Source organism: Vanellus vanellus (genome assembly GCF_965231255.1).
Source record: "Vanellus vanellus genome assembly, chromosome: 4".
NCBI classification, from domain to species: domain Eukaryota; kingdom Metazoa; phylum Chordata; class Aves; order Charadriiformes; family Charadriidae; genus Vanellus; species Vanellus vanellus.
Genome location: NC_138909.1, coordinates 52,635,305 through 52,660,757, shown reverse-complemented (window position 1 = coordinate 52,660,757; position 25,453 = coordinate 52,635,305). Strand labels below are relative to the sequence as shown.

Here is a 25,453-nt window from a genome sequence, read left to right as displayed (position 1 = left end):
AGAAAAGCTGCGGCGTGCGCCATTTTGCATCTGAACGAGAGATGAGAAGCGCCTAGATGTTTTTCACCGCGTGGGCGCTGCCATTTTAGGTTACGGCAGGATCTGCGCCTTCTCTAGCGCCACCTCACTGGGCGCCGCCATTTTGGCTTACGAACAAGACGGCGACCCGCAGGGGTCCTCACCCCCTCCCTTCCTCCCTTTAGGTGTCTTCTTAAAATGCCCGTGGAGAATCCCCTCTTTTTTCGCCCCGCTCCCAAGATGGCGTCGATGCGGGAGAGCGACACTGGCCTGTGGCTACACAACAAACTGGGCTCCACAGACGAGCTGTGGGCGCCGCCGAGCATTGCCTCGCTGCTCACCGCTTCGGTGATCGACAACATCCGCCTCTGTTTCCACGGCCTCTCCTCGGCCGTCAAGCTCAAGCTGCTCCTGGGGATGCTGCACCTGCCCCGCCGGGCGGTGGATGAGGTGAGAGCTGGGTAGGAGCTTGCGCGGGAAGCTTAACCGAAGCGGGGTGCCTATGTGTGTTGGGGGGGGGGGGGGGGGAAGTTGGAGATGGCGTGAGGGGAGAAAGGGGGCGGCAGCGCCAGCACCACCTCCCTCGCCCGCCCGCCCGCCCTTTTTCTTTTCACAGGGAGTCTGTGGGGAGGGGAGACCCCGCCGCGCCGCGCCGCCTCGCGCTGCCCCCTCCCGCGCGGCGGGCGCTTGGAGCGGGCAGCTGCCCACGGCCGCCCTGAGGAGCGGACGCGGGGGCGGGAAGCCCGGTGGTGGCGGTGGCGGCTCCTCAAGGGCAGGTGCCCGGCCGCACTCGGCCGGGGCTGGGAGGGGGGGTGGTGTGTGGCGCGGCTGGTCCCCGCAGACGTTCCCCGCTTCCCCCTTGCAGCCTCCCTGGGATTGGGGATGCAGGAGGTGGTGGTGGCTGGCAGAATGGTGCCTTGAGGCCCCAGCTCGGAGGTCCTCGGTGTGAGGAGAGAGTGCTCAGATTCCCCGTGGTAAGGGAGCTTTGCTGCTGCCCCTCCTGCCCTTCGGGAAATCGCGGGTTGGCACTAGTCATTTGAAAGCATTTTTGACCTGAAACCCGTCTTTACGCCTCCACACGGACTCATAGTTGTAGGGCTGTGTTTTGATACAGTTTAGGTGGCTTTGGGAAAGAGGGCTTCTCTGAGGCGGTGCTTGCTCTAAGGTTAGGACAGAGAGTCATGATCATTTAGGAACAGCCCTGTTTGTTAGACTTCCTTCGTTCTCCTTCCTTAATACTGGCAGCTGTGTAGGTGTCCCCAAGTTGAACATCTCAGCTTTAGGAAGGACAGCAGCAAGTGCTGAAACTTTGGGAATGGAAGATCTAGGGTCTGCACCAAACAGTGCTTTTCCCCACCTTCCTGCAGTCAGGTCTTGCTTGAGGAAAACTGCCATGCTTTTTTTGCTTCTCTTTACCTTTCTGGGAAAGGCTGGTGCTTTCCTTTGCTGTCCTACCGCAGCTAATAAGCTGGCTGGCTCAAGTCTGAGCTGGCTCTGCGAGCAGTCATCATAGATCCAGAAAAGCTTATTCATTTGGCCCTGGACCATACCTCATCTGCAGCTGACTTATTCTTACCAGTAGGCAGCTACTGATGTTTGGGGCAATAGCTGGAGAACGAATGGGAAATATTTCAGTTTCTTCAGCCAGGTTCGAGGAATTCCTCTCCTATTTCAGCTGTGTATGGTATTGGATCCCAGTAACAATCATGGAGGTGGTGTGTAGTTAATCCCCACCTTCTTGTGTAGAGTATCCTCAGCTGTGCTCACACTCGTCTCTTTCTCGGCTAGGACACAGCTGCTGCTTAGGCCTAATATACATATATACCAGGCAGGGCGTGGGGAGACAATATGTAACTTGGATTATTGTATGCTCAGCTTTTGTGTACTTCTAAGCAGAAAATGCACAAGCATCACATTTAAAGCAATAGTTTAGCATATGTCGATGTCTGTTTTGCTGCATGCATCTGTATGATTGCTCACTGTGTTACATGTAACTGGTGTCACTTAAAAAAAAAATCTTGTTCAGCATATTTACATTAATTTTTAAAACATGATATTCATATTTAGTGCCTGTCTGGTGCACAAGCTATCTTAATGAAGAATGTGACAAATGCAGTTGCGTTTTGGACAAACAAAATAACCAAGGCCAGAAGGGGGGATGGGGAGTTATGCATAAGCTCATGTGAACTTTGAGCATGCAAAATTCTTCTGAAGTAGTGTGAAAATCCAAGTAGTTTAGAAGAAATGAGTATTGCAGTGTCTAGAAGCAGCTCACAAATTAATGATGTTTTTAGATCAAAGAGAGCTTCAAAAAGCTTAGGGACCTTCTTAACTAATACTTATGCCAGCTCTTTGAGGGAGCAGTGTTCAAGCAAACTGAAATAATTTGTTGATATGCTGCAGGAGTGTTCACTGGGTGGGTAAAAGAACTTTTCAGACTGATTCTGAGGATGATGGTAGTCGGCAACTTTACTTGATCTGTGCTTTTGTTAGCCATGGAGGTAAAGTGTATGTAAAGAGCAAATCAGTTGCTGTGCCTTTTAGTTTATCCTTAAAGTGACCAGTTGTATTCCAAATATAATGCTGTTGTTACTTCTGTAACAAAAAATATTGTGGGATTTTTTTTCACTTCTTTGGTAGAGTTTGTGAATTCAATCATAAATCTAATCTTTCATTATAAACAGAGCACATTTGATTGAGGTTTAGGGATTTAGCATCTTTTTCAGTCCTTTGCACAGTACCTGTAACATCTTAATTATTTCAGGGACATATGATTATTTTTTTTTTTTTTTTAACAGGACTTAAAATTGTTAAAAACTCATGAGGCAGAAACCCTTAACGTTGCTAGTAAGTCTGCTATTATCATGATAGACTTCCTTCTATAAATGGTAGAAATAGCTGGTGTAACCAAACTGCTGACAGAAAGGGATGTTGTCTTACCAGATACTTGCCGTTTGTGGCGAATTTGCTAAAATAGGTTGTATTTGTGAAGATATGTTACATAACTTACTGTCGAGATTTTTGATGTTTTAACTGGCATTGGGTATCTTACACATGATACCGAGAACATATATGGAAATATGCTTGTGTTCAGTATTATGAGTGCTATGGTGTGTACTTCTCTGCAATATTCTTTACTCAGTGTATTGGGGAGTGCTGAACACATGTCTTTTTGCTAGCAGAAGTACATCAGTATAGGATACTGCCTGGAAGTAGAATTTGTCATTTGGAAATCACTCCCATATCTGAAAATTATTAAACTTAACTGTGAAAGTACTTCATTAGTCTCTTTGGAAAGTCATCCGTGTTTTCCATGCCATGTGCCAGTCTGTATCAATCATGTGTGAGAAGCACTGAGCTGGCATTTGGAAATTTAATAATATTGGAAAATATATCGCATCAGCTTTGTAAAGCTTTGGGAATCTCGATAGCAGATGCAGTATATGTTACTGGTTTGTTATGTAACATGTTAAATCATATTGCCCTCTCTAGATAACAGATCAGATTTAGTTGTTTTCTCTTCAATATTTTTTTTCCTGTTTTCTCTGTAATAGCCTTTTCACTGAGGCATAGAGTAACATGGAAATCATTTGGGAGCAGCAATCTGAGTAAAAAGTTATGTGGGAATCAAGAAAAGTGTTGGTGGTATTTGGTTTAGAAGGGGTTTCATTGGCTGCTCGTCCTTTCTAAATCTCTGTTAAAGCTTCAATCTAGACTTCAGTGAGCTCTCTTGAAAGCTCAGTTCTCTGCTTAAGTGTGTTTTTCCTTCAATTTTCATAATGTTTTCATTCAACACTCCAAAATTGTATAGATATAAGTGACTTAATCCTCAATACTCCTGTGGGATAGGTAATAAACTGAAATTTTTATCGTGCTGTGAACCTCATTACTGCTTGTTTGTTCCCGCTGACTAGTAAGAATAATTGGCTCCCATTTTCATTTTAAGTTAAGTGTGTTCTGTAGGCAGTTATCAAAAATACCCTTTCCCCACTGTTATTCTCTGGGCAGAATTTGCTAACTCTTGAATCTCCCTGCCCCCCAGCTTTTCATCTGCTATTTTTTTTCCACATAATCATGCTTATTTGAAATGATGCTGAAAGCTCAGTGTAGTGCTGACCAGAGTTTCAGTTGTGTATTTGGCAGAACAGTTACTTCTGTTTATTTTGTATATTGTATTCTTGTTAACCTGATTCACAATGGCAAGTGCAAGTTTTCTTTTTGTGCCAGCGTTTCATTTATTTGTTCAGGGTTAGACTGCAATGTTATAACCAAGTCTGTAATGAGGACTGTGTGCTCCTGTGCTCTCTGAATTATCTTGAGAAGAAGATGCTGCCTATCCCGGCAGTGGCCTGCCCTTTTATTACAGTAGCTGCAAGAGAGCAAAGGTCAAGACTGTTTCTTCTTGCTTGCCTGTGTGAATCAGGAGTCCTCTATTCATGTGAGTGGGAGTTGTGGTGTACTAGTGCAAAGTAGTAAGAGGACAACAGACACTTGCCTTTCCCTCTGTGTTCAGAACAGGCAGGCTGCTATGCATCTTTCTGACCTGCATTTAGTGTTCTTAATTTTTTTCTGTGGTGTAATATGGTATATTTTAATTTAATATTACTCTTGGCCACTTCTACTCTTTTTCATTATTAAAATACGAAATGTATATAATAGTGATATTTGATCCATCCTAGTTTTGTGTTGCATAAATATTAATACTATACTTTCAATCCAGTGCTTTTAGCTTAATGAAAATGCTCTATAATAATACAGATACCTATTAAATATCTTGTCCTCTGTGGCCCCTGAAAGATTAAAACTTGATTGGGTTTATTAGCCAGCTGTTGATGCAATTATCTAAAGGTATAGTCACGTACATTAATTTAGGCATAATATAAAGCAAATGAATGGAAATTCTTTGCAAGAAGTCAATCTTGGAGCTATCACTTTGTGTATTTCTAGTAACATTTCCTTTTTTACACCTTCCCATGATGCTGTTTGTGTGTTCTTCCTGCACAGCCATTATTAATTTCCCTTTGTTTGTCTCTGTTCCCAGACTTATTCCATCCTGCCTGATCCTTTCTTGTTAGATGTTTTTAGTCATGCCCTATCCTTTTTTTTTTTTTTTTTTTTTGTGCCAGCAGGCTGAGAAAAATACTTAAGATCCTTAAGTTTTAGATGAGAGAAATGCTAGAACATGTTGCATCAGATCTTGACATTCATGCTTAACAAGATGCTGGTTGGAGCTGATGGAACTCTTACTGACCTAGTGTTGCAATCTCACACAATTAAGAGTTTGAGATTATGGCTGTGCTCTGTAAAGTAACAGAAAAACTGTATGTAGGATTCTCTGTTATTTTGAGTTGTTTCATGCATTCTCAAACCACAAATTAAGCTTTTTTTTCAGCTGCCAGTTCAACAGCAAACTGGGAACATGTATTTAAATCATCATTTGAAGACAAACCTGAGTCAAAGCTCAAATCCAGGCTTGTTAAATGCAAACCTATATTCAGGCAAGGTCTCTGGTTAGCTCACAGTACATGTTAGTGTGCTTTGCTTCCCTGTGTGTGACAGTGACTGTTCTTTCACCATGTTCTTTCTGCTGTGAGACCTTGTGATAATGTTATTTGCCCAGTGCTAGGTAAACAATTTGTTGCTGGGCTCCTTTCTTTAAGGAACCAAAATCGTGTGAAGTGGTGGGTTGTAGCATATGTAGGTTGCCTGAACTTTACCTGCCCTGAAAGCAGTGTGGATGTAGCGTGCCCAGACAAGAGCTCCATAGGAACATACATAGTATAGGCATGTAGCTCTGAATTTTTGCTACAAATAGTTTTGTGGAGCAGATATGAAGGGTAAATTGGGAGGATGCAGGAGACCTCTTTCTTCCAACTATTACCTGAGTTTACTTTGATGGAGGAAATTACATTCTATACGCTTACGTGCATTAGTGGTGTTCAGACAAAAGCTTGTAAAAGAACTATAAGAAAGACATAGCTTCATCAGCTTTTATGGCATGTTTTAAATTTTCAGGTGTTTTGCGTAAATCAGTACTGCAATTCTTATAGGATAGATAAGACAATAAAGGACTTTGTTTCAATAGTATTCACACTGATCCTTATCCACTGTAGTGTAAGTGACTTGTGATGAGCAGTTCAGGATTAGAGAGATTGACAAGTCTGTGTAGAGTCTGGGTAGGTTTGGGCTTTTTTTTATATTTACTGAGAAAGAAATGAGCAATGGAGGACAACAAAGACTAGAACCTTAGAAATTGATTCTTTGCATTTGGGTAAGCGTTGGTTAAACTTGACAACACATTAAACAGTGTGTGGTCATGGTTATGTGGTCAGTTTTAATCCAAAGCAAATCAGTAGTGCTGCTGAAGATGGTAACTAACTGCTGTAGTGTCTCTTTTCTGCTCTACTCTTTTCCTGGTTCTAGTGTGTGTGTGACTGTAGTCAGCCATACCAGGAGGCCGATCAAGCTTAAAGCTATAGGGAGATGCTAGTTCTCAGTCAGATGAACTGATCTGGTTCATTTCACAAGCATATTACTATGAGTGCTAAAACACACAATGGGTAAAGGACAAATTGCCCCTATCTTGCGCTTGTGAACCTTTCTGAAGTGAGAGGGCAATAACATTGTGTAGGTGAAAAGAATTGAGAATTGTCAATATGTTTGCTGAGGCTTTAAAGTGTTTGGGAGGTAAAAAAGGAGAGCAGAAATTTAACTTTTATTTCTTAAAGTTGCATAAGTAGAATAAGCTTATTTTATGAAACTTTTTCATAGAAGAAAGGGCTGGTTCTAAATAAAGGGAAAGAAATACAGCATGAAGGTGAATATCTTGCTTGTCTCCATGTGTTCAGAAACATGTAGACTGTAACTAAGCTATATGTGCCACAGTGGGTTCTGAAAAATCAAAATTCAAGTATTTCCCTATACTTGCCTGTAAATACTTCGATGTTAATACCATACAGATAGAGTATGTCTAAATACTTTATGTGGTTTTACTCTGTTATGTTTTGTGACTTGATAGACACACAGTACATCTCAAAACATCTTTGTTTTGTGAAGCTGATACTGCTAATGCTTACGTAAAATTTTACTTACTTAGTCTTTATTTGGGGGGCTTAGGCTTACCTGTGAATGAAGTAAAACAATTTAAAATTTCTAATTTAAAAGATTCACTGTGTAAAACCCTGGCTGTAGTTGCCTTGATTTATTTTTTTTTTAATGTCATTTTGTGGTGCCAACAGACATGTTGATCAATAATTAAAAAAAAATTACTATGACAATGCGGGCTTTTTTTTAATTAATCTTATGCATTATATCACCCTTTTCAAGATACATGCTTGAAGAAAATTTTTTCTGATTATAGAAACTGGGTAGATGGAAAATCTTGTTGCTTGTGGCACAATAGAGGGTTGGGTCTACTTCTGTAATACGTATTTTTTTTCAAACAATACAAAACCACATTATTTTGGCCAAAGCTTAAGTACAATTCTGAGGAGTTAGTTTGTGTTCATATGATGCAGATTCGGTCTCTCTGCTGTATTAATCTGTAGCCCAGAAAGGGGCACATCTTCATTTAGATGCCTGTTCTAAATAACTTATTGCATTCTAGTGGTATATTCTTATCACTGAATATAAGGTGTGGGGTACACTGGGAGTGTAAGTGTAGAACATAAGCAACAGGCCAGATTCTTATATTACTGTCTCCTTTTAGTAAAAATGTTCAGCGCTAAACAAAGCTTCAAGCTGCCAAAAGCTGAAAACAAACTTGGGTTAGACTGACCGAAAGCAATATATAAAAAAATTATCTTGGTTCATTCTTTACTTAGTTCTAGAGTTAATGTGTAACTGTTTTGAAGCAGTCTCCCTCTTCCCTTCCCCAGTAGTAAAACATTGTGCATGTTTATGCTAGTGTCTTTTTAAAATTAAAAAAAAAAATCCAAGTATAACCTGTTTAAAACTGTCTCCAATTGGCTGATTTTCTTTTTCTTTTTTTGTTAGATGAAAGGGGCACTGACTGAAATTGTCCAGCTCGCTACCTTGGATTCAGACCCCTGGGTCTTAATGGTAGCTGATATTTTAAAATCCTTTCCAGATACTGGCTCCCTTAACCTTGATCTTGAAGAACAGAATCCCAATGTTCAAGATATTTTAGGAGAGCTTAGAGAAAAAGGTAAGCCTTTTTGGTCGGTGAAAATTTCAGAAGTATGATGCCTTTTTTCAGAAATAACCTGCCATTTTACAGGCAGTCCTGCTATCTTAACAATATTGGTAGCAGAGCAAGCAGTATGTCTTGTCTCTTCACTGCCACGGTTCATGACCTTGCATATTACTGGACCGGGAACTGTGATATTTGAGGAATGGTAACTTCTTAAGTTATCTTTTCACACATCATCAGAACTTGCATGTCAGGTATTACCCTGAATGTTTGTGAAGGGCAGGTTAATGTGGATTCATTAGTATCATAGGCTGTATGTGCACTGATAGGTAGTAACTGACTTACTGCAGCTTAGTAAGTTGGGCTTTTTCATATATTGCACTGTCTCATATGTTGTAGTACTAAAGACAACAGTAGGGCTCTGTTTCTGCAGTGTTTTGTGTGGAAGCACCACTGTTGTGGTGGAGTGCATCTCTGCTGAAAGTCCTCCTATAGCCAACAAATGATAGGTGCTTGGGGGAAGACTGATCCCAAGAAGAGTTACGCTGCTGATGTCCAACTAACTATGGATTGCCTATCAGCTGAAAATATTCACTTGGGCACTTGCACAGTTGCTGCTTCAAACAAAGTAGTAACTGGTGATGCAAAGCTACTCCTACTTCAGTGGGTTTGATTTAGCACATTGCCTAGAAAAAGCCCTCAGGCATCAATGGACAGACATGGTCTTGGATTTAGGATTGCAGCACACTAGTAATGAAATAACTTGGAGGTGGAAGCATTTTCTTTTCTTAGTATAAACAAATGATCATTTGTCTGTTCACAGTTTTGATTTGAACTTTTGTTTAGTACTTTCTTTTTTATGTGTAATTTATAAAGAATCTGAGAATTCAGTAATTTTTGTCTTTTAGTCTGACAATAGTAGCATATTTAAAATTCCTATAATTTGAATAAGTATGATTAACATGGAAAGTCTTGTGAAGCTAATGTAAAAAACAAACATCCTAATAACTGGTTATATGCTGTGTAATAATTAGAACTAAATTACTCTTGGTGTTTAAACATGTAATCTACAATTTAAAAACACCTGTAGAGTCTAGTTGTAAAATGTTTTGTAATTAGCTGTCAAAGAGGTGCTAATACCCATGTATGTGTACTGTGTTAACTCTTCATGCAGTAAGTGAATGTGAAACTTCAGCTATGTTGCCGTTGGAATGCCAATACTTAAACAAAAATGCCTTGACAACACTAGCTGGGCCACTTACTCCCCCAGTGAAACACTTCCAGCTGAAAAGAAAGCCTAAAAGTGCCACTCTCAGAGCTGAACTCTTGCAGAAGTGTAAGTAGTATTACAGCTAGTTGATAAGATTGAGTAACAAATTAAATGGTGGTAGGAAAATCTATATTCAGTCTTACTCTTCAGCATGGGTATATACATTAAAATTTTCTAAGAGCTTTGCTGGCTGATTTTTTTTTTTTTTTTTTTTCTTTGATAGACTGATGTGTGGAAGAGCAGGTGCAAGTCGTTCTGGCCATGACTACATTAAAATGCTGATCTTGATTTAAATGCTGTTCAGATTTCAAGACATACAAAAAGCTGTGGCTTTTTAAAGCACAGATATATTCTCTTATGGGTGTATTTTAACAGTCAGTTGTGAAGACTTGTGAAGGACAGCTTTGGTTAAAGCTCCTGAAACAAAACCAAAATAAGAACCTAGTTTTATTTCGCCATATGTTTTTGCAACAGGGAGCAAGAGCTGCTAATTGATGCTTTCTTTTGCTCAGTATGGCTATATAGGGTGTGAAAGCCAAGAGGGGGTTTGTTAACAAAAGGCAACATATATGTGCATATATGTATTGGTAACCACTTTAACTAAGTGGTCTTAAAATAGTTTACAGTACTTGCAGCTCTGTTGCAGCAGCTTGCTGCTTTTTTGCATGTGACGAGTAGTTGGTCTGGTTAAATACAAGATTTGTAACTTTTTATGATGTTACATAGAACTTTCTTTAATTATTTTGGTCTCTACTGAGTAAATTGCCTACTCTGGTCATTTCTTTTAGCTTAGACCATCTTGTCAGTTGCATAGTCATATTGATTTTGCATTTTCTCCGAATGCTGTGTTTACCTTGCATAAATGACCTGGATTTTAATTAAAATATAATTCTTTCTTTGTTACTATTCCCATCTTTTTATGCATGAGTTAATAACATTTCATATAAGAAGGAATGTATTGTATTTTTTCAGCACAGATTCTGTAATAACTAAAGCCCTCTTTCTTTTTAGCAACAGAAACTGCACAACAGCTGAAGAAGACTGCAGGAGTGCCTTTCCATGCCAAAGGCAGGGGACTGGTCAAAAAGATAGACACGACAAGTATGGCTCACTTTCATCACTTCCTGGAAGGAAAATCTGACAAAATAGCCTTGATGAAGACTAAAATTACTGTCTAGTTTTTACAAAAACTTAATTGTTTTTGAAGCAAAGGATTTCTCCCTTTCTGCCTTCCTCTCTCCTGATATTTAAATGTTTCTGACATGTCTTGTCAGAAAGAACAAGAGTGTGAGGTTTTTCTTAAATGACAAGTATATCTGCCATGCTTCTTAAATGTACGTAGCTAAATCATGCCTGTAGAGTTTGGTAAGAATTTAATTTGCATCACTCCAGGAATAACTCCTGACTAAGCCATATTGCTCCAAAAGGGAGCAGAGTAGATCACAGTAATCTGCTGTGCTCTTTGAAATGCTGTGAAGTAGACTGAAACTATTTTGTATTTGTATAATTTGGCATGGAGAAAGAAGAGGGGACAGTGTCCTTTCTGCAACCAAGGCTGTGCAGTGGTTTCTATTTAATGGGCATGACAAAGATGTATAATCATTCTTCAGCTTTGCATTAATAGATTTCAACTGTTTGCTGAAGTTCCTGAGCTGCTTGAATTTTTCAAATAAATTTTTGACTAGGAGGAAGATGAGGGTTCAAAATTAGTTACATACTTTTAAATCACTGCACAGATATAACTTTTCTGACCACTGATATGATGCTGAGGTGTAAAACTTGAGCGATTTCTTGGTGCGGTGGCTAGAAGCTATGAAATACTTTGTGTCAATGCTATTTAAGATGTGGTTTTGAGCACCACATGTTTGGCCACATGTTCATGCAGCAAATGCAAAAAGTGTAGTTTTAATTTGAACTAAAAGTTGTCGCAGTGTAGAAATTAACTATTAGCTCTTCTTGACATTCTTTTTAGCTGTTGAAGACATTCTTTTTAGCTGTTGAACTAATAAAGCTAGTTTTTAGACTTGGTGTTTAGAGCTGGGAGTCTCTAGAAATGTGAGTTATGGGACCAGCTGAGGTTTAGATTGTCCTATGGTAAAAAGGTTTTCAGTACAACATATAGAGGAATACAGAGTATCTAACCTCAAACTAAAATTCAGTGTTTATCTTCAAATTGTAGAGTATGATGAGATTGTCAGGAGGCTCAAAGGCGTGATAAATATGTATATGTGTCCCTAAGTTTTTAGTAGTTGATGAAAGAATGCTATTTTCACTGCTTATGTTAAGCATGAGGTAGAAGGGTAATGGTGTAAAGTTGAGGGAAAACAGCTGCTTCTAGGTGTGCAGTTTCTACTGAGTATTGAGACAGCAGGTTTTCTGTTTGCAATATAGACCCAAATTGGGTCCTCCTTCTTGTGCAAACAGCCGCTCCAGAATTTCAAACCCCTGTGTGAAGCAGTAATTTACCTTTCCAGTAGATTATGAGCCCTTAGCCCTGCAGAAGCTTGGCTAAGAATCTCTGATTAAATACAGTTTTACCAAGTAACTAAATCTTAAAGTTGAAAGAGCAGCTTTGGATTCAGAACATTTGTGCCCAATACCTTTCTATCTGTTAAAAGTTTATCTTTTATAAGTAAGGAAAGCATCAATGTATGTTGGAAAAGTCTATTTTGATAGCAGTGCACCTGTTTGATTACTTTCTGTAGAATGGTGTTGCAAGCATTAGCCTAGAGGTTGGCCCTTACTCCTTGTTTGAACGGTAAACCTAATCTGACCTTTGAAGGACGCATAGTGAATTATAGACAGTTCCACACTATAAACATTTGAAGTTGGGGGGGTGTTAAGAAGGGGAAAAGACTAAGAACTCCGTATTACTGTTTTTTTGTAACTAATTAAACATATATTACAATTGTTGCCTTTTTTGATCTTCTCTAAGCACCACTCAAAGGAATACCAAAACAAGCTCCGTTCAGGAGTACTTCAGCACCTAGTGTATTTAGTCCTTCTGGAAACAGAACTCCTATTCCTCCTTCAAGAACACCTTTGCGCAAAGAAAGAGGAGTAAAGGTAGGCGCACTCTTTCTTAGTCACTTGCTTTCCTGCTTGGTTCTCCTCCCTGATCTGAAGTGAATTGCTGATGCTGTTTTGAATCAAGTATCAATATATTAAAGAAAAAATTAAGGACAATATTTAGAGATCAACTACATAAATTTAACGATGGTTATTAAGTTCTTTATGGTCTTTCTTTTTTAGCTTCTAGATATCTCTGAGCTGGATATGGTAGGTGCTGGCCGTGAAGCGAAGAGAAGAAGAAAGACGTTAGGTTGGTATAGCATGCTACTCACAAAGGTGGTTATATTCTTGCAAATAGGATCCAGATTCGTAGTACCATTTTGTTCTTAATTTGTTAAAACTTACCTTCAGCAAAACTTTAAAAAAGGGGAGGGAAGGAGAGAAAATAAAAAACAACAACAAACCAACCAAAAATGCGTTAAGGGAGAATTTTCACTTTTTTTTTTTTTTTCAATGCTTCTAATCATATTACCATGTGTTTAGGTAATAACTTAACAAGGATTAAACGAGTCAGTTGTACTTTGGGCAGCACATAGATAGGTGAATGGCTTCAGTACTGGAATTGTTCTGATATATTTTGGTATGCTTATTTCTACTGGCTATGTGGCCAAGTAAATTAATTGAAAGTAATGTTGAAGAAATTTATAGCGTTCTCCAGAATTCTGTCTGAGAGATCTTAACAAGTGAATAATATCTGATGTACTGCTCTTAAGTCAACTGACAGTGCAGTGCTCTACTTAACCATATCAGGAAGATACACTAGTTGCTCCAAAACAACCTTTTTGTATTTGTCACTAAAAAAAATGAGTACCACTTCAGAACAAAATCATAATTGCAATTAGATTTTTGCTTGGGGTTTGAGGCTTTCTAATACTGCAAAATTAGCCAGCTCTGCCTAATTAATCAATTACTGTATCATGATGGATATACATCATATATATGTTCAGTTCATAATAAGGTTGATTATAAAATTGTGTATGAAGATTACTGTATCTATCAGCCTTTCAGCAACTACCTCTTTAAGCATGTTTTAGCAGACTTTGAGAAATGCATTTTTGTATCTTTGTTTAAAAAAGTGTATCTAATTCAATGTTTCAGAAAGCTTCCTTGAACTGACTTCTATTTTTATGCAATAGATACAGAAGTAGTGGAAAAGCAAGCCAAAGAAGAAACAGTAGTAGAAAATGCTACACCAGATTATGCTGCTGGCCTTGTGTCTACACAGGTAAAACCAAACAAAACCAAACAAAAAACAACCAACAACAAAAAAGGGAAACCATGATGCATGTTATTCTAAAGCACTTAAACACTGTAATGATATTTTACTAACTTGTTGAAATGTGCCTCTTGAGGTAAAAATCTTTACACAATTATTTCAAAATTCTATTATATTTTCACCCAACTACGTAAAATATTCAAAGTCAAGGTTGTTTAGCCTGGAGAAAAGGAGGCTCAGGGGAGACCTTATTGCTCTCTACAGCTACCTGAAAGGAGGTTGTAGCAAGGGTGGGGGTTGATCTCTTTTCCCAAGTAACAAGCAATAGCACAATAGGAAATGGTCTCGAGTTGTGCCAGGGGAGGTTTAGGTTGGATATAGGAAAAATTTCTTTACCAAAAGGTTTATCAAACATTGGAACAGGCTGCCCAGGGAAGTGGTGGAATTGCCGTCCACATGGTTTAGTAGTGATTTTGGCAGTGTTACATTTATGGTTGGACTCAGTGATCTTAAAGGTCCCTTCCAACCTAAACAATTCTATGATAGTAAAGTTTTTGATTGTTTTCTCATTGTTATTTTAAGTTTGTGATGGGGTATGGCATTTCTATAACTGAGGATTGTAGTCTTCTGTCAGAGATGAAAGGGATAGGAGGGCTCTCTGACCCTAGAGAAGTAGAATCATTTGGGGGAGTTCCTGCAGGTTTTACTTTGTGCCTGTGAATCCTTTGTGACCCTAGTGGAGTAATGCCCACAGAAGTCTCAGTGAGAACTTGTCATTGGCCTACACCCAGGAGGGACAGCTGAATATAAGCACCCAAGTAAGAAGGAAGTCTTTACAACTCATCTGTCTTCTGGCTTGAGAAAAGCTAGTACCCTTCTGTGTTTCTTTTCTGCATTTTTAGCTTGTAGTCTGAGAACTGATGCTTAATCCAGAAGGCAGTTTTCTCTGAGGTCTCCAAACCTGCCTGTAACTAGGCTTAGCCACACCCAATGCTACTGAAAGGGGAGGAGAAATACAGTGGAATTGATCTCTGTCCAACTTAACCATGGCTTATAAATTTGTTATTAAAACCCATAAAGTTCAGAGGTGGCTACTGCTTGTCTTAACAGTTCTTTTTTCCTTTTTGATCCAAAAGTTGTTAAGCATCCACTGAAAAAGCTAACCTGTAGTTCAATCAGGGGGTGGAGGGAGGAATTTTGTGTAGGTGTCGTCCCCCCGTCCCGTCCCGTCCCCCCCCCCCCCCCCCGTCCTTTCAGATATGGTGCATTGGAAAAAATGCAATGAAGCTTTGTTTTCTCAGTCAGGGCATAGCTTTTTACAAGAGTGTTAGGTCTTCCCCCGGCTTCCGAGTTAGAAACTGTTCTATTCCAGCAAGCCTTGACTTGGAATTAATTTGGACAACTGGGTTCTTTAGATAGTAATAGATAATTTGAGCTGCTGCACCCAGTGTTTGCAAGCCTCTCAGGACGATAGAAATCCATCTCAAATCTTAAGTGCCTTTTCTTGTTCAAAATTTTAAGTGGTCATGCTTAGCTGTCTCTTTAAGTCTATGTGTTGACATACAACACTTGCTTTTGGAGAGCACTCTATTTAAAAGACCTGTAGCTTGATTGGTAAGCCAGGCATTGTTTTCTCTAGAGCCTAGTAGTAAACACATGCAACATTGGTCCCATGGTTATGGGGGTAGCAATCTATGGCACACATGCCAAAAACAACATATAGGCAGATATTGGTAGGCCTGTGTCAGAAGTGAAGGTCATAGTATTCTGCAGAAAGACCAGCAAAGAGTATCTTTTTTTGGCAAGCTCCACGTGTTTCAGAATATCCACCTTACTTTTGTATAGTAACACTACCTTAAATGACTTGTCTACTAGATTCGCTCTGCAAAACTTCTTTCATCTGTCAACCCCTTACATTTATAAGGATGGATTGGACGAAAGTGAAGATTTTCATAGAGATACTGTGCTGTTGTCTTTATGCTGTGTGTGCAATGTCATGTATGATTAAGTACAAAATGTGGCATTTTCTTGGCTTGGTCCTAGATGACATCCATCATGTTTGTGTTGACTGCCTCTTTCAGTGGAAATGGGGTTTTACCTGTGCTTTTATTGCTGCCTTCTGCTTGCTTATGTCCCAGAGGCCTTTTTATTCTCTTGGGTGATATTTTAGTAGGCCTTTTGTCCATGGACGAACACAGGTTTCTGCTTGCTAATAGTGAAGAGCGTGCTTTCCTCAGTGTTGTAGTTTAGGCCAAACTGGCAATGCATTTGGCAGGTTAAACAGAATTGACTCAATTAAGCGCAAACAAAGCACTCTCAAGGCACAGTATAACATTTTGTTTTAGAATGACATGATGTGAGCTGTCTGTTCTAATCTCTGAGCAAGCTGGAATTCAAACTATTCAGGCAATCTATCACAGTTCTGGTCGAGCTCTGCTCGTGCCCCATGTTGGGTGCCAATAAATCTGTTGTGGTTTAGGCTGAACTGGCCACTGGGCGAGCGACAGATGCTCCCCTTTTTCAAAGAGAGGCAGAGGAGGGAAAAAAGGATTTATGAGTTTAGAAGGAACTAAACTACTTTAATGAAATATTAATAATAAAATAAAAAGGAAATAATGAAATAAGTACAAAACTGGATCAAGCTCCCAGGATGACAATCACGTCACTGGCTGGTATTGGGGAAGTCCCAGATTGGACTCAGTGATGGACAAGAACTGGATTCTGGATCTGTATTCAAGATTGAGATCAAAGGCAGACAAACAGACACAGTCCTCCTCGGACACCGGCCACTGAAGAGAGAGGCTGACCCTTTGATCCCTCAGCTTTTATACCGAGCATGAGACAGATAGGATGGAATACCCTGTTGGTCAGTTTTGGGTCACCTGTCCTGTCTGCACCTCCCCGCAGGTGGGACCCCTCTACGCTTCCAACCCTCCAATGGGGCAAATAACAAAGCTGGCCTTTGTTGTTATAGCAATAAGTATAAGCAAGAGCCTCTCTGCATACCATTCCTTTGCATCAACTATAAACATAGGTCTCATCTCTCTGAGAGTGAACAGTGTCTTCACAATACGCTGTTAATTTCAGTAGCGAGAAGAGACCTAGCTAAAAAGTAAAGTTACTGAACAAAATTGGTCCTGGTTTACCTTACAACCAGGGCACTCAGGTAGAAGATCACTTATTTCTATAGTGTAATTCTTCAGAGAGCACCATCTGCGCAAATTTCGTCATCTGGTCTCCACGCTATTAACTGAGGAATGGGACAAAGGAACAGCAGCTTGACTCTCTTTGCAGAAGTACGTTCTCTGTAACAGTATTCTTTCCTGGCTTAGATTGTGCCTTTGGAAGCAACTTTGGTCTGAATTAGGGGAGATAAAAGCTGCTTTTTCTCTCCTAGGGTAATTCTAATGTCTGAAGTTTGTATAGGAAGATACGGGTGAAAGGGCAAACTTGCCCTAACAGAGGAATCCATAATTCAGTTCCCAGAAGGAGTATCGTAGCAGAACTAATGTTGAAAATGTATTTAAAATGCAGAAACAGCACATGAATATGTGCAGTATGGCTATAACACTTTCTTTTCTGTTTTACAGAAACTTGGCTCATTGAACAATGAACCTGCATTACCTTCTACAAGTTACTTACCTGCTACCCCCAGTGTGGTGCCATCTTCCTCATATATCCCAAGCTCTGAAACACAGCCAGGTATAATATTCTTTTTTGCTTTGGGGACCTAATACCTCCAACTCCATAGAGTTTTACTGTCTAGCTCTTTTATTTACAAACCTATTACCCCTCAACTCTACTAAAACTTAACCTTAGCAGTCTAAAAATCTATTGCAGGAACCCAGCCTTTGGGTTTTGGGTAACCAGACATGTCATTTAGCCTAAATAAAGAAAACGCTTGTTGTTTTTAAGTCTTAAAATGACTGCTAGTTGAGTCAAGCAAGGAAAGCAATTTACTGTTTGTTTGGGTTTTTTTTCTTACTCTGTAATAGAAAATCCAGTTGTTTGGTTTTTAAGCTCTAGAGACACCAGTAATACATATAAGTAGAGTACATTCACATATCCATATGCATGCACTTACAAAAGAGTTGCTTTCAAGAGTCAGATAAATTTCTAGAGGCAAGTACATCTTAGCTTTCACACAGACTGGGATCAAGCCATCCGTTTTCCTTTTACTTTTCTGTAACAGTCTGATAAATAATAGCTGTGCTCTTGTATATTTTGAAAAGTGCTACGTTATTTTCAATTCTAGAAAATTGCCTGTAGTAAAAAGGAGTGTTTGTACAAATCCTTTATTTCTACACCTTTTATTTTAACAAATTGATTTTACTTTTTCTTCTCTGCTGCCTGTAAAGTCTTAAAGGAACGTATCAGTTTGCACTAACAGATGTGCATGACTGGGATTCATTACTGGACCTTGTAGTTAATAGAGAACTAATGTTTCAGTTTAATGCATTATTTTTACTCTTGCTTGTTGCAATTTGGTACTGTGATGTTTGTCTTTATGTATGTGAGCTCTAGCATGTTGGTCACTGTAGAAAAATGCAAATGCAAAACCTGATCGCTCCACTTGGCGCTGAAACAGTTCAGAATCTCTCTGAAGGTCCATGCAAATCTTTCTCTGGCAGAAAATTGGCATCTCCAGAAGGAACTCAGCCAAGAGCGCATCAGCGTTGTCAGCAGCTAGTATTATTTTCCAGAGCCTTGGCGTTGTATTCAACAGCAGGAAAAGCCTAGTTTAAAATTCTCTATTGTCTTTGCTCTCTATTTTTTTTCCTAACTTATTTTTTCCTTCTGGAGTATGGGGTATCTAGCTTTTCTTATGGACGAGGAATATAAAACTGCTTCCTTGATAAGAGATTCACACAGAAGATTTACAGATTTGGTCTCGTATAATCTGAGGTTGCATAATTAAGACGTTACTTTATGCAACTCAGTTATTCTGATATGAGATGAAGTCAGTAATAAAACTTAAGACGTTTGTACATAATTAAGGGGTAAGAATCATTACAGACGTTTGTCCTCTTAAGTGTTCACAATCATGTCCTACGTCTTGCTGGATAATAGCCATATTCTTAAAACCCATGGTGTATCTGTGACTAGATGGAGAGTGGTAGACCTCACTCTAAATCTGATCTGAAAGTCATCAGCGTAGCTCTGGTCTGTATCTGCCTTTTAGTCTACTGTGAACACAATGTGAATAGATTAGCTTAAACTGAGTGAGATTTGTGAAAGGTGCTTAAGCAGCTGTGCCTGTGTCTGAGAGCTGCAAAAGAATGTAACTGGCTAAAGTGTGTGCTGGGTAATTACTGTTTGCTGGACAGATGGTAACTTACAAAATTGCAGTAACTTGATCATACGTCTAACCTCTACCTGCAGCCAGGTTCAGAATAGTAACTCCCTTAAATGCACGTGAGCGGGTCAACTTTGAGAAATAACAGACTTAGGACATGGCAATACTGTGGGGTTTTAAACCTCTTAGTGTTTAAATGAGTGATTTGTGAAGACTACATTTAATTCTGTCATCCGTTTAAGTATTTGTTTATTTTCAGTATTTGTTACTGGGTGAGGCTTAATTACCATTTCCTTTGGAAGCTTCTGCTACATTAGGTAAAAACTGATGAAATATTTTTATGGTTTTGGCTTCTACATAACAGTTCAGCAATAATCCTGGTAGGGTCAGAGTACAGTTGTTATAGCAATATAAGGTAAAAAGTAAATCAGTTTCAATTTAATAAATCTGATATTCATTAACAATAAAATTTGATGTTAAATATAGTGTAATCCATATTGGACAGCTGGTCACTCAGTTGTCTAATTATTGCTAAAGATAATTGAGTGGAAAAAGCATTAGCTCTTTGTTTTTTTCATCTAGATATTAGATAGCATATTGATTCATGGTGCTAAAACGGAATAATCAGAATTCTTAGTTTTCTTTAAAGGCCATTGGTGATGCTAATCCCTGTTTGTGGATGATAATGTTTTTAATTATCCTGATTGGGCTTTGCAGCTGGCTCTGCACGAGAGGCCTTGCAGACTAACAGACAGACTGAAGAACCTGCAGCTCCAAATGCTACCACAACTCTTCCTGCACAATTCAAACAAAGAACACCCATGTACAACAGTAACTCTAATCCACCTGCCACTACACCTACCTCACCCCTAACACCTACCACACCTCCTGCCATTTCCCCTGCGGCACAAGCACCACAAGTGACCCCTCAAACTCAGCAACAGCCACCACCGAAAAAAAGCCTCTCTCTCACAGTAAGTAAAACCAGGTTCTTTTTGACTGCTGTTTGATGTAGACTGCAAAACGCAAATTTTTATTGTGGATCTCATTTGGTATGTTGGCGGTTCAAGGCCTTTGGATCATGGAGGGGTTGAGGCTGCTTTTTTTTTTAACCAAAGTTAATGAAAATGTTTTGTGGCTTTGTTAGCATTGCTGTCTTAAAAATGTTAATCACAACACTTTTAGTTGTGCAGTGTTAATGTTACAGTAGGATGTCTTTATTTGCTGCTATTTATTATGCAAAATAATGTTGTGTTACTCATTATAAAGAATTTGGGGAGAAAGGTGTATTTCCAGCAGAGCTGTTGCCCAGCCAATTGTATATAATGTAAGCTGTTAAAAAGGATCCTGTCATTATGGTGGTAGGAGAAAAGATATAAATAGATCATTCTAAGGTGAAAGCCTTTATTTCTTCATCCCCTCACACACACACACACACACACACACACACACTCATTACACATCTTTTAAAATCTGAGAGTGGGGAGGAGAGTAAACTCAACAGCAATTACTAACATCCTGAAGTGCTGCTATGTTGGTATATATTATGTGCATGCTTGAAGTTAAGCAGATAACTAATTCAAGATGCAGCTGATTTGTGCTTAGCAAAGTCTCCATCTATAAGCCTGGCTTGCAAGATAGGAGTTTTAAGAAGCTGGGTGACTTTCTTTTCAGTACCTCTACTTCACTTATTGAAGAAAAAAAAATAATCTGAAATTATTGCAAGCCTGGGTTTGTTGGGCTGTAGAGTAAGCATTGGGTTTTTTCTTCTTTTTTCCTAATGTCATAAAGAACACAAAATTGGTAATGTAAACATTAAGTCTCTTAGCACGTGTTTCTGTAACTATTTCAAGACTTTTTTTTTTTTCCAGTTGCAGAAATCAGTTGTCACTGCTGTAAGTGTTAGGTGTAAGCATTAAAGAGGGAAAGCCTTGAGGTTAAGCCTTTTCTTCTTTACTTTCTGTAGGTCTACAGACTTCTACCTTACTCCAGTGCTTGTCTGTGGGTATTAGTTCAGTACCTGTTGGCAGTGTTTTCTCCACTGGAATTCATATTTGTTTTATCTGTTGCAGAGGGAGCAAATGTATGCTGCACAGGAAATGTTCAAGACTGCAAACAAAGTTACAAGGCCAGAAAAGGCTCTTATACTTGGATTCATGGCAGGATCCAGAGGCATGTATTAAGACTAATTTAGCTTGCTTTTGAATACCCAAATCTGAAATACAGCCTAGCGTTTCTATATGTATGTGAGTGCGAGACTCTTGCTTTAGCTTTGCTCCGTATGTACTGGATTCTTTGCTTTACTCTGAAATGTACATAGTTTTATGGATTACAGTTCTAACTACCTGGAAAAGGGGCTTTAGGCTCTATTTCCAGTAAGTCAAACAGTCTGTCACAGCAGTTGCTAAATACAATATATACATAACTGAACACGTAATATCATAGCTTAGAGGTTGAGGAGAAGCAAGGCAGCCAGTCAAAACAGTGAACAGACTGGTTAGGTCCTAGTCTGTCTAGAAGACCAATGAATGTAAGTTCTTTCACAGAAAGTCAAGGTACAAGTTGGGTAGTACAGAGCCTCTGCGCTAATTCCTTAGCATTAGAAATGTTGCAACTGTTGTCTCGGAGACTTTAGGTAACCACAGGTGCTGTGCAGGGAGATAAGCTGTCTTATAGCTAGATCCTGTCATATATTGGCCTTGATAGACCAAGGCTGTTTTACCCAGAAGATTATCAGATGTAAGATGAGAAGGGGCTTAAGAGTCCTTAAGTGAACTCTATCATCTGCACTAGCTCTGGTTTCTAATTTGGTATTTGAGGGCTCTTATCACTGGAGTGCTGGAGCCTAAATGTGGCTCACGCATTAGGATTAATGCAATACATTATTGAAGATGACCAGGGTAGAGTTACTGTGATGATCCCTGGGCTTTAAAAAAGTTCTGTGGATTTTGCATTAATGATGGTGCTCTTAGTACCAGATGCAGTAGGAGGGTGTACTTTAATATCTACACGGACAGTTTTTTGTAATGCAAGGTAAAATATTATTTTGGAAGTGTGCATATGTGTGTTATATATATTCACATATGCATATATAGATAAGTATATAACAATATGAGTTCCTTCAGTAATAATGTTGGCACCTTCTGAAGGTTGGGTAAATAACTGCCAACTATGATATTCTTGAGCTTCCTGAGTGGCAATTCTAGTACCTTGAAATGTAACATTGAATACTTCTGCTGGAATGGAACTGAGTGTTGGACAAGTGATTTCAGTGAAATTGTTTGGGCTTCCAGAACAGCTGAAAATTATTGAAGCTCTTAACTACAAAATGTGTTCCAAATAAAGTAACTCTGGTAGTTCAAGTTTACCAACTCTCATTTAAATATAAACTTCTCTATGGTTCTTGAGGCAGGCAGAAGTGATGTTGGCATGCTTTTCTCCCCCTTCTGTTGTTCTTCCAGTTATGTTAGCCTTGGGGTTCATCTTTTGGGGGCTGGTTTTTTTTATACTTAAAGCTCAGTCTGTGATGCATGTGTGGAGGGAGGAAGACCTTTGTGTGGGTATGTGTATTAGTGACATCACTTGCTCAGGTTTGGGTTTGGGGTTCGTTTGTTAAGTTTGGGGGTTCTTTTTCTTCAGCATAAAGTTTAGAATCTCCATCAAGTGCTCTTTACCTTTTATAATACAGTGATTAAATGTATAATTTGTTCCTATTCTTGTTTTCACAGAGAATCCTTGCCAAGAGCAAGGTGACATCATCCAAATCAAACTTAGTGAGCATACAGAAGACTTACCAAAGGCTGATGGCACTGGCAGTACCACTATGTTGGTTGATACGGTCTTTGAAATGAACTATGCTACTGGTGAATGGACCAGATTCAAGAAATACAAACCTATAACTAATGTTTCCTAAGAGATACAGCAACAGCAGACTGGACCAAATCAAGCTTAGAGTCAACCAGCTCATAGAGTAATTCAACTGTACAAAATGGCATTCATGTGTACATTTATTACCCTCCAGAGTAAAAGCTGTGGCTCTTCAACCTAACTGGGCTCAGTGAACACAGAAGAAGATGGTGTCAAACTTGCTTTTCTTTTTTTTTTCTTGTTTGTTTGTTTTTAAATCTCGGGAGAGGGAAAGGTGATCTTAGTGGGAGAAAGTTGTTGGTGTGTTTTTGTTTTCCTACAGTTCCAGATGGCAGAAAAGGAGATCGCAACTGAAAGATTACAGATGAGAGCAGTTTACTTCTGAGTACTCGAAGAGAAGACTACTGTGCAGTCATTCACGGTTTACCATTAAACGAGGGCACAGATCTTTATTGCAAAAATATTTTCTTTGGCTACATGGGTTCTGTTGTAAGAATGGACACTTAAAGCACCACAAGTTGGTGCTTGATTATTTTGTAATTCAGCTGCAGTATATCTACGTACTGCAGGTGGTAGATGTCCAGTGTCTAGTGGTACCCACTGTATGTTTAGCTTATTTATGCTTGGGTCATAGGATGGGATTGAGCAGCTTTTTTAAGTCACTATATTGTCAACGTCCATGCCCAGCATGAGTTAATCTACATTTGGCATTATTTGAGATTGAAAGAAACAGAGTATCGTAACTTTCTGAAGAAAAAAAAAAATCAAAATTAAGAAAAAAGTGGTGGTGGCTTGTCACTGCGTGGAAGTGACAGGTCTTTGCTGTGTAAATCTTAGAGTAGAAGCTGATCTATGTCTCTTGCATAGCAAGCCCTTTGAACAACACAACTTACCTGGGAGGAACTGAAACTATTGCATCTCAAGACCAATTGCAGCTTAATTTAAAAATGGCCCTAGAAGTGGTTGAGCGACACATATCTGAATATAGATGGCTGGGAAGACTTGTTGTCTTGAGGCAGTGTTAATTTATGTTTGGTTGAGCAGTCATAAAGTGTTTGATTGCCAAGCCCTGATCCAAAAAGTTTTGAATGACTGTAGCTGTGGTTCTTACCAGTGTAGTTATATCGGTATAATCACTAATGTGTCCACAATTATACTAGCATATAAATGTGCCTTATACTTGTCCCCTCCTAGTAGAAGCACATTTCTATCTTTATAACTGTGTTCACACCACTGGTATAATCTGGCTTTACCAGTATAAATAAAGTGTGCATTTATGAGAAGGCTTATGTACACAGTTCAGGATTCATCCTTTGGAGACTTGGATTAAAAATCTGGTTTCTGCCAGTACTTGTATGTGGAGCTGTGCTTGGTTGGGAGTGGTGCCTAGAAGGAAGAAATGCAAAGATGAGTAGTATAATTGTTGTTTGGTGCTGAGGAGATACCTTGGGCTGACTAGAGGTTCATGTTAAAGTGGAACTCTTCCGACAAAATGAGTCTTTTTCTTTTTTTTTTTTTTTTTTTCCTTTCTGAAAAGAAAGCAGACCAAATCCCATACATACACTTATATACTAACAAAGACGTTTAGGTGATTGATTAGAGTCTTTTTGTATTGGGGAATTTTTAGTGCATTTTATTTTTAGTTTTTCAAACAAATTCTCCAACAGGACAGGGCAAGTATAAATAATAAGAAAATCTGTATTCTACAGTGTTTTAAGATGTGACCAAAAGTATAGATTTTTTTAACTTTATTTAATCAAATATACAGAATGTTCTTGCTCCTGTAGCGAGCAAGTTATTTGATGGTACCTGCTACCATTACGGAGTGTTATGCATGTATTAGTGTGAAAGTTACTCGCATAGAGCTGTCACACTGGGAGCTCTCTTCCAAATATTTATCCCATTTCAGAAGCAATGTAGATTGATTCTGATTGTGATTTTTTTTTTTTTTTTTTTTTTTCTTCTGTAAACAGCTAGAAAACAGCCTGACAAGTGAGGATGAGTAGTGGGTTTTAGTTTTTAGAATGAGTTCAGTAGAAATGCGTTTTTATGATTATAACTTATTTGATTATAGTATGTTACACGGTAAGGGCTAACAATATTACATGAAAGTATTCATCTTTTAAAAGAAAGGTTTAAAGAAAAGTGACATTCCTTTTCTTGTCTGCATTCAGATTTTTAAAGTTTTTTCTTGTGATGACCAGTTTTCTGTAAACGTGTATGATACTTCTGTTCCTGCTTGCTAGATAAGCTGCAAGTACCAAATAAAATTTTTAAGAATGAACTTTTAGAAAATCGGCTGACTTGAGGGGCATGTACTGTTAATCGTTGATGCAAGACTCTGCAATTCAGTAGTGATCAGGAGCTGCTGTGTGATGGCTAAACTTTCTTGGTCCGCAGACATCTGCATTTCGGACCTGTGCTGTCCCTCTCCTCTTCAAGAAGCCCTTCTAGAATGCAGCTGAGTCATTTGCGTGCGGTAGTGTGTAGGAAGCTTAACGATGCTGCTACCTATTTGTACTTGCTGCATAACAAAGTTGGTCTCCAGGCCGTTTTGTCTAA

At 39.0% G+C, this 25,453-nt stretch overlaps 1 protein-coding gene across 1 annotated transcript; it reads left to right on the top strand.

Moving 5' to 3' along the window:
* Positions 1–216: 216 nt before the first annotated feature.
* NELFA (negative elongation factor complex member A) lies at positions 217–23,526 on the top strand (the record flags this gene model as incomplete). Its single annotated transcript, XM_082482022.1, has 11 exons — positions 217–468; positions 8,014–8,185; positions 9,345–9,506; positions 10,452–10,541; positions 12,376–12,506; positions 12,693–12,762; positions 13,649–13,737; positions 17,319–17,430; positions 19,742–19,998; positions 21,097–21,196; positions 22,753–23,526. 11 exons carry the CDS (start codon positions 217–219, stop codon positions 22,935–22,937), a joined length of 1,620 nt encoding a protein of 539 aa, XP_082338148.1. The 3' UTR covers positions 22,938–23,526.
* Positions 23,527–25,453: the final 1,927 nt, after the last annotated feature.